Source organism: Cygnus atratus, unplaced genomic scaffold (genome assembly GCF_013377495.2).
Source record: "Cygnus atratus isolate AKBS03 ecotype Queensland, Australia unplaced genomic scaffold, CAtr_DNAZoo_HiC_assembly HiC_scaffold_220, whole genome shotgun sequence".
Lineage (NCBI taxonomy): Eukaryota > Metazoa > Chordata > Aves > Anseriformes > Anatidae > Cygnus > Cygnus atratus.
Window position 1 is genome coordinate 1 of NW_026109813.1, and position 9,568 is coordinate 9,568.

At 55.8% G+C, this 9,568-nt stretch overlaps 1 protein-coding gene across 1 annotated transcript; it reads left to right on the forward strand.

Annotated features, from left to right (window-relative positions):
- Nucleotides 1-261: 261 nt before the first annotated feature.
- LOC118261160 (calmodulin-like) lies at nt 262-1,946 on the forward strand (the record flags this gene model as incomplete). Its single annotated transcript, XM_035571850.2, has 4 exons — nt 262-408; nt 528-643; nt 728-863; nt 1,383-1,946. Coding segments are annotated over 4 exons (428 nt in total), but the record flags the coding sequence as incomplete, so codon positions are not given.
- Nucleotides 1,947-9,568: the final 7,622 nt, after the last annotated feature.

Below are 9,568 nucleotides of genomic sequence, written 5' to 3' on the forward strand. Positions count from 1 at the left end.
GGGGGGGTGGGGGGTCACGCAATGGGGTCCTGGGGGGGAGGGGGGGGGGACACTGGACCCAGGGGAGGACACACGGGAGCGCCTGGGGGCGTCGCCGGAGCGCTCTCAGCAGGGGACCTGGGGTGGGGCTGAGGGGTGTTCCCCCCCCCCCCCCCCCCCCCGGAGCGCCCCGGTGCCGGGGGGGTTGGGTGGGGGGTGGGGTGGGGGGGGGGTGGGCTGGGGGCAACGTGTGACCCCGGCCCGCGGTGACGGTCCCCCAAGAGTTCAAGGAGGCGTTCTCGCTCTTCGACAAGGACGGCGACGGCACCATCACCACCAAGGAGCTGGGCACCGTCATGCGCTCGCTGGGCCAGAACCCCACCGAGGCCGAGCTGCAGGACATGATCAACGAGGGGTGGACGGCCGACGGCTGAGCCCCCTTGCGGCCCCCCCCCAACCCCGCCCGCGTCCCCACGTCCCCCCGCCGCCCACCCCCCGCCCCTCACTGTCCCCTGCCCCCCCCCCCCCCCCCCCCCCCCCCCGCCGCCCTTCCCCAGGCAACGGCACCATCGACTTCCCCGAGTTCCTCACCATGATGGCGAGGAAGATGAAGGACACGGACAGCGAGGAGGAGATCCGCGAGGCTTTCCGCGTCTTCGACAAGGTGGGCCGGGGTCGGGGCCGGGGCCGGGGCCGGGGCCGGGTGGACGTGGCGGGAGCCTCGCGGCCGCGTCCCTGCCGTCCCCAGGACGGGAACGGGTACATCAGCGCGGCGGAGCTGCGGCACGTGATGACCAACCTGGGGGAGAAGCTGACGGACGAGGAGGTGGATGAGATGATCCGCGAGGCCGACATCGACGGGGACGGGCAGGTCAACTACGAGGGTGAGTGCTGGCGCCGCCCCGGGCCGCCGGTGTCACCTCGGGGGCGTCGCTGTCACCCCGCGGGGCCCTTGCCGTCACCCAGGGGCCCCGCTGTCACCTGCGGGCCCCTCAGGCCACGACGCTGCCACGTCCCCCAGCACCGTGTCCCCTGTCACTGCAGGATGGGGTCTTGTGTCCCCTGTCACCCCTCGCAGGGCCCTTTGTCCTGGTGCTGCTGGCACAGAACACCACGTCTCCCTTGTCACCAAGGGACCGGAGCCCACCGTGTCCCCCCGTTGTCCCCATGGCCCCCCCCCACGCCTGCTGTGTCCCCGTCCCCACGGACTCCACGGTTTCCCCTGTTCCCGTTCCCATTCCTGCTGTCTTTGCTGTGTCCCTGTCCCCCCCCCCCCCCCTTCCCCGTGTCCCTCATGACCCTGCCATGTCCCCAACCCCTGCTGCGTCCCCGCCGTGTCCCTGCCACATCCCAGCGCTTGTCGTGTCCCCGTCCCCTCTGAGCATCCCCTTCTCTCCCGGCAGAGTTCGTGCAGATGATGACGGCGAAGTGAGGGGGGGGCACGAGGCCACCGGGGCCCCCTCGCTGCCAATGCCTGTCCCCGCCACCGAGGGGTCCCCGCACCCCCCCCCCCCCCCCAAACCCACCGTTGGGGGACACCCATAGGGGCTTTATGGGGAGGGGGGAACCCCAACAGGGCAGAGGAATCCTATATCCTCCATAGGGGCTTTGGAAGGGGATGTGGGGGGACCCCGTTTCCCCACGGGGGGCTTGAGGGGAACCCGGGGCGGGGGGGGGCAGGGTGTCTCCCATTTCCCTATGGAGGGTTTGAGGGGTCCGGGGCAGATCCAGGGTCCCCCTCCCAAAACACGGCAGGACCCTTTTTTGCCCCAGGAGAACATTTGGGGACATTTCAGGGTGATCTGGGGGTCTCAGGAGGGCTGGGGATCCCTGGGTGTGGGGGACTGGGACCAGGCCATGGTTTTGGGGTATTTTGGGGGGATTTGGAGGACCCTAACCCCCACCCCCTATTTGGGCGCTGTCGTGGGCGGCCAAAGCTGTGAAATAAAGCACTGGTTTTGCAGTTCTTACGGCCTTAACGAGGTGCTGTAATGAGGGGCCTTAATGAGGATCCAGACACTGGGGACACCCTGCCACGGGGCGGGGGGGGGGGGTCTGCTCTGGGTTCTGGGTGGGTTTGGGGGTGTTTCTGCGGGCGCACAGCTTCGGTGCAGGGCGGTTTGGGGGGGCTTGGGCGCGAATGGGCAGCTCCAGGGGGTAGTGGGGAGCTTGGGGGCTGAATCTGGCAGCACTGGGAGGGTACTGGGGGGCACTGGGAGCATGGTGGGGGAGCTCTAGGCAATGCTGGTGGTGCTCTAGGCAGTATTGGAGGGATACTGGGAGCACACTGGGGGACTCTGGGCAGTACTGCGGTCAATGGTGGAGTTCTGGGGGGTTCTGGGTGCTACTGGGGTGCACTGGGAGGATACTGGGGGGGGTTTCCAGGCAGTACCGGCAGGCACTGGGAGGGTACTGTGAACCTCTGGGGGATACTGGGCAGTACTGGGGGGTATTGGCCTACGAAGTACCTCCTGTATGGCGCTGGCAAGACCACAGCCAGCCTGGCTTTGAACATCTCCAGGGATGGGGCAGCCCCAGCTCTGGACAACCTCAGCACCCTCACAGTAAACAATTGCTTCCTTGTATCTAACCTAAATCTCCCCTCTTGCAGTTTAAACCCGTTCCCTCTTGCCCTGTCACCGTCTGCCCAAGCAAAGAGTTGCTCTCCGTGTTTTTTATAAGCCCCCTTTAAGTACCGAGACGCCGCGTTGAGATCCCCACAGAGCCTTCTCGTCTCCAGGCTGAACATCCCCAGCTCTCTCAGCCTTTCTTCGCAGGAGACGTGCTCCAGCCCTCTGAGCATCTTCGTGGCCCTCCTCTGGACCCATTCTAACAGCCCCACGTCCTTCTTGTGCTGGGGGCTCCAGGCCTGGACGCAGGACTCCAAGTGGGGCCTCGCAAGGGCGGAGCAGAGGGGCTCAATCCCCTCCCTCCCCTGCTGCCCACCCCTCTGGTGACGCAGCCCAGGACGCGGTTGCCCTTCTGGGCTGCAAGCACCCACTGCTGGCTCATGGCGAGCCTTTCGTCCGCCAGACCCCCCCCCCCCCCCAAATCCCTCTCCGCAGGGCTGCTCTCAGTGAGTTCTTCCAGTCACCAGGGACATCAGGCGACAGCCAGGACCTTGCAAATATGATGGAGAGAAGCTTGCCAGCTCCATCAGCCAGTTCCCTCAGGACCCTGGGACGCTTGGCATCAGGCCCCGTAGACTTGGGCCTGTTCAGTTTCATCGTGTGGGCTCGAACCTGCTCCTCGCTTCCCCAGGTCTCACCTACAGGTTCAGGGAAACGAGGGACGTGGGAAGCCTGAGTGGCAGCGAAGACCGAGGCAAAGACCTCAGCGTTCTCCATGCCTGCCATTGCCAGCAAAGTGGTATCAAGACGTTCAACTTGGTGTCCACCGGCGCTTTTCTGCAAAACCACTTTCCAGACAGCGGGCCCCCCCAGCACGTCCTGGTGCATGGGGTTGTTCCTTCCCGGGGGCAGGACCTTGCACGTCCCCATGTTGAACTTCAGCAGGTTCTTGTCAGCCTGTCCCAGTCCCTCCAGAGGGCAGCATGGCCCTCTGCTGTATCACACGCTCCTCCCAGGTTTGTGTCCTCAGCAGACTTGCCGCTCTGTCAGATCACCGAGCTCATCAACGAAGATGTTAAACGGGACTGGACCCAGCATTTACCCCTGGGGCACACTGCCAATTACTGGCCTCCAACCAGATTTTGTGCCACTTACCTGGCTCGTACACTGACAGCTTGTCCATGAGGATCTCATGGGAAACAGCACTGAAAGCCTTCCCCAAGTCTAGATAGAAAACAGGCACTGCTATCCCCTCATCTACCAAGCCAGACTTTTCATTGTAGGTTACCAGGTTAGTTAACTTGACTGCCCCCTTGTGAATCCATGCTGACCATTCCCAGTCACCTTGTCCTTCGTGTGCTTGGTTCCCAGGATGAGCTGCTCCATCACCTGCTCAGGGCGGAGGTGAGGCTGACCTGCCTGTAGTTCCCTGACCTCTCCTTCTTGCCCTTTTTGAATTTAGGAGTGACATTTGCTCTCCTGCAGCCCTATGGCACCTCTCCAAGTTGCCATGACTATTCCAAGATTTTCGAGGTCGGACTAGATGATCGTAGAGGTCTTTTCCAACCCGAATGATTCTGTGATTCTCTAAGAGTGGCACTGCAACAACGTCAGCCAGCTCCCTCAGCCCTCATGCCTACATCCCATCAAGGCCCTTGGACTTATGATTTTCCAGTTTGCTTAAGTATTCTCTAACCTGATCCTCTTCCGGCAATGGAGCATTTCCTTGCTTCAGTCTTTCGCCCTCATCTCTGGGGTCTGAGATTCTGGAGGCTGATCTTGCTGCTAAGGAATGAGGCAAATTCAGTAACTCAGGCTTTTCCATCTGCTGCATCACCAGGGCCCTAATGACAGGAAAAAGAAAAAAAAAAAAAACAACAACAAAAAACACGTTTACCTTAGTCTTCACAGAATCACAGCAGGGGGATTGGACTTGATGATCCTTATGGGTCCCTTCCAACTCGGGATATTCTATATTCTATGAATCACAGAATGTTAAGGACTGGAAGGGACTTTCAAAGATCATCTAGTCCAATCCCTCTGCTGGAGCAGGAACACCTAGATCGGGTCACACAGAAACGCGTCCAGGCAGGTTTTGAAAGTCTCCAGAGAAGGAGACTTCACAACCCCCTGGGCAGCCTGTTCCAGTGCTCTGTCACCCTCACCATGAAAAATCTTTGTCTCATATTGAAGCGGAACCTCCTATGTTCCAGCTTGCACCCATTGCCCCTTGTCCTGCCAGTTGGGTGTCACCAGGAAGAGCCTGGCTCCATCCTCCTGACGCTCACCCTTTATGTATTTATAAACATTAATGAGGAGGTCACCCCTCAGTCTCCTCTTCTCCAAGCTAAAGACCCCCCCAAGCTCCCTCAGCCTTTCCTCCGTAAGGGAGATGCTCCACTCCCTTACCCATCCTCGGGGCTCTGCGCTGGACTCTCTCAAGCAGTTCCCTGTCCTTGAACTGAGGGGCCCAGAACTGGACGCAATATTCCAGATACGGTCTCACCAGGGCAGAGCAGAGGGGGAGGAGAACCTCTCTCGAGCTACTAACCACCCCCAGGATGCCGTTGGCCTTCTTGGCCCCAAGGGCACAGTGCTGGCTCGTAGTCATCCCGCCATCCACCAGGACCCCCCAGGTCCCTCTCCCCTTCACTGCTCTCCAGCAGGGCAGTCCCCAAGTTATACTGGTGTCTGGGGTCGTTCTTGCCCAGATGCAGGACTCTACACTTGCCCTCGTTATACTTCACTAAATTTCTCCCCGCCCGGCTCTCCAGCCTGTCTAGGTCTTGCTGGATGGCAGCACAGCCTTCCGGCATGTCAGCCACTCCTCCCAGTTCAGTGACATCAGCAAACTTGCTGACAGTGCACTTCATTCCCTCATCCTAGTCGCTGATGAATATACTGAATGGTACTGGTCCCAGCACTGACCCTTGAGGGGCTTCTCCTCCCTTCCTTATGCAGAATCATAGAATCGTCTAGGTTGGAAAAGATCTTCATGAATCTCAAGTCCAACCATCAGCCTGACCTACTGAGCCCCAAATGTACTTACAAAAACTATTCTTGCCTTTGACATCCCATGTCAGAGTCAGTTCCAGGTAGGCTTTGGCGTTCCTCACTACATCTCTGAGTGCTTGGAGAATGTCTCTCTACACCTCCCAGGTTACTTGTCTCTGCTTCCATCCTTTGTATTCTTCCTTTTAATGTCTGAGTATTTCTGGGAGCTTGTGGCAAAACAACCACACGGACACCAGGGTTCTTTAGGGATCAATAACTTCAACTACCTTTATTGAGGACAGGCTCCCTTCTTATACCATTAGCTCTACCAGCGGTACTTTTCCAACTAATTATTCATTGGTTAACAACTTTGCCTGGCAACAGCAAACACCCAGCAACTTCCATGTCTTAACGGTTGGAGAGCAAGCAGTTTGAGACAGCAAGGTGTCTCCTGAATCACCCTTCTTTGTTCCTTCTAACTTGTTTACATTCCTCATGGCCTCATCCTAACAAGCCCTATGTTATCACCAACCATGGGGCTTGTTGACCCCCATGGCGATACTCCCACAGGAGCTCCTTTTTCATCCATGCAGGCCTCTGGGCATTTTCACTTGACTTCTTGCCTGTTGGGATGCACCATCCTTGAGCGTGGAGGAGGTGATCCTTGAACATGGGCCCCTCTCCCCTTCAGGGCCTTATCTCAGGGGACTCTTCCAAACAGATCCCTGAAGAGGCTGAAGTCTGCTCTCCTGAGGTGCAGGCCTGTGACCTTGTTTTTTGCCCTTCTTCCTCCTCCCAGGAATCCTGAGTTCCACCATCTCATGAATCCTGAGTTCCACCATCTCATGCTCACTGCTGCCAAGGCTGCCTTCAACCTTCACATCCCCAGGAAGTCCTTTGCAACCATGTGGTCCGGCAGATCATCTCTCTTCATTGTCTCCTTGGGTCAGGAAGCTGTTGTCAGTGCTCTCCAGGAATCTCCTGGATTGCTTCTGCCCTCCTGTGCTGCCCCTCCAGCAGGTATTGGAGTGGTTGAAGTCTCCCAGAGGATCAGGACCCGCAAACATGAGGCTATGTCTGTAGAAGGCCTCATCCGCTTATTCTTCCTGGCCAGACAGCTTTTAGCAGGCACCCACTGCAATGTCACCCATACTGGTCTGCTCTTTACCCCATGCACATTGCTGGATCAGCAGCCATCCCCAGGCAGAGCTCCCTGCACTTCAGCTGCTCTCTCACATAAAGGGCAACCTCACCTCTTCATCCTTCTGACATGTCCTTCTTCAAGAGCCTGTATCCCCTCATTGCAATGCTCCAGTCATGCAAGCTATCCGACCACATTTTCAGAGGCATATCCTCACTTGCATGCAAATGCTGGAGGTGATCTCGCTTAAACCCTGTTTTGTCGGTTTTCTCTTTGCTTTTGTTGACATCGCTGCAGGCCCCTTTGCTCATCAGTCCTGCCCATTACCCCCTCACAGGGCTGCTGGTGACCTTTGCTGTCTCCTGTCATTTCGACTTTAGCGGGGAGGGTTGCAGGGCTGGCCCTGTGGCAGCAGTCCAGATGCTTTGATAGTAGGAAGAAATTTTTTACTCTGAGAGTGGTGAGGCACTGGAACAGGTTGCCCAGAGAAGCTGTGGATGCCCCATCCCTGGAAGTGTTTAAAGGCCAGGCTGGATGGGGCTTTGGGCACCTTGGTCTGGCGGGAGGTGTCCCTGCCCATGGCAGGGGTGTTGGAACCGGATGATCTTTAAGGTCCCTTCCAACCCAACCATTCTGTGACTGTATCATTCCATGATTCTAAGCTGCCCTGTGTTAGAGGGCAGTTCTGGGATCCACCACTGGTCAAAGCCAGGTCAATGAGCAACACTGGTTGTGCCTGTGAGAGCATATTTAAGAAAGGGGGAAAACAAAACTGCTGCCCAGCAGCAGCTGGGAGAGCGAGGAGTGAGAACCAGCCCTGCAGACGACAAGGCCAGTGAAGGGGGGCAGGAGGTGCTCCAGGCACGGAGCTGAAGTTCCCCTGCGGCCTGTGGAGAGGCCCCTGGTGGAGCAGGCTGTCCCCCTGCACCCATGGGTCCCACATGGAGCAGATCTCCACGCTGCAGCCCGTGGAGGAGCCCCCGGTGGAGCAGGTGGCTGTGGCCTGGAGGAGGCTATGGCCCATGGAGAGCCCCCGCAGGAGAAGGCCCCGGGCCGGAGCTGCAGCCCGTGGAGAGGAGCCCATGCAGGAGCAGGGGATTTGAGGGTGACGTAGAAGAGGGTGGATGGGAGAAGGTGTTTTTAGTTTGCTTGTAGTTTCTCACTGCTCTAGCTTGTTAATAAGAGGTAATAAATTACATTAATCTTCCAATTCTGAGTCTGTTTTGCCTGTGATGATAATTGTTGAGTGATTTCCCTGTACTTTTCTCAACCCATGCGCTGTTTCATGGTATTTTTCCCCCCTGTCCCACTGAGGAGGGGGAATGAGAGAGTGCCGTGGTGAAGCTTAGCTACCTACTGGTATGAAACCACCATCCATTTTCACCCCCGTGCTCAACCTTATCATTTACAGCCTAAGGAACAAGAACAACAAAATGTCCCTTCATGAAAACAGACAAAAAAACATATACTTTCCCAGAAAGTTTTCCCATGAAGAAGTGAAGATGAGATGCTTCCTGAGTGGGCAGTTTGAGCCAACATCTTCCACTTCCTGAGAACATTCCCCTTTTTCCATACATCCTCTTTTGCTCATAGAGAAGCTTTCAGGAAAGACATGACAACTAATCAAGACTGCTAAGAATGTGACACAGAAAATCAACAAACTGCAGTCACATTGAGACTGGAAACATGAAATTCAATGAAATCTTTTTTTTTTTTTTTTTAAATTATTTTTTAATTTGGAAACCCAAATTTCCACTCCAGTGATAGTTTGATAATTAAGTTTCCTAGGTGCAACCTTGCAATACGAGCCATTTAGTAAAGAAGAAGCATAGGTGTTGAATGAATTTCAAGGGGAAATGCCTGTTTTGTAAGGAGGTTGCAAACTCAGGGCCATGTTTGTATTGTGTATCAAGGTACTGCCGAGCTCTGGCAGCTTCCCAGCTCTGTGGTGTTGCGGTGCCCACCAGCAAAGCCTGTGAGGCAAGTGAGCTACTACTTCAAATTGCATCAGCTTGCCTTTGCCATGGGCTAACTTTACTCACACAGTCATGAACCAAATAGCTGATGCATTTACCGGCCTGTGTGAAGCTGACCGCAAATGTAAGCCTTTAGACACTTGCAAAGTGTGTCCACCAACCTCAGTGAGAACAAAGATGTCTATTGAGGAGGACCTACAGAGCAGCTCCACAGGAAGAGCTCTCCTAGAAAAATGAATGAACAAGATCTCTGTAAGAGCATGTTTTTCCTCCAAAATGATGGTCTCTTCTCTAAATCAATGGAGCCAGCTGAAAAAGTGGAGTTAGCAAACCTAGGAAGGGAAACTTTTTCAGGAGGAAAAGACTTCGTGGCTGTGTTATAAAACCATGCTCCATCTTCCGTAGTTGCTGTCATGTACAGCCAAGTGTTTCCCTCTTTCCATCAATGAGATTGCCCAAGATGTGCCTCAGCACGGGACCATGCTGAGCTCCCTCTTCCCAACACAGGGCCGTGGGCAGCTCACATGCAAAGCCCACCCATGAGCTACCAGTGATCTCCCAAGCAGAGATCTTGAGGACTTTTTATTTCTAGGGTTTGTCACCATGTAAGGGGTATGCTTCCTCCAAAGCTTCGTATGTCACATTGCAACTTGTCTTGTCTTAACCTCGCAGAATTGTGTCTCTGCAGAGTAAAGAGCCTTTTTGGGGTCAACATTTCCCCCAAAGGAAATACTCAGATTTCCAGTCCTGTGTCTTCACTGTGAACATCACTGATCTTGTCGTTAAGCAGAAGGTTTTGGCGCTTCAGTGTGAGGTGTTTCCTCTGTTCCAGGGTTTTGTATATTCCTTTCCTACCCATTTTAGTTACTCAACATCCTCTTCAGAGTCTCGTCTGCGTCTCAGTTTAG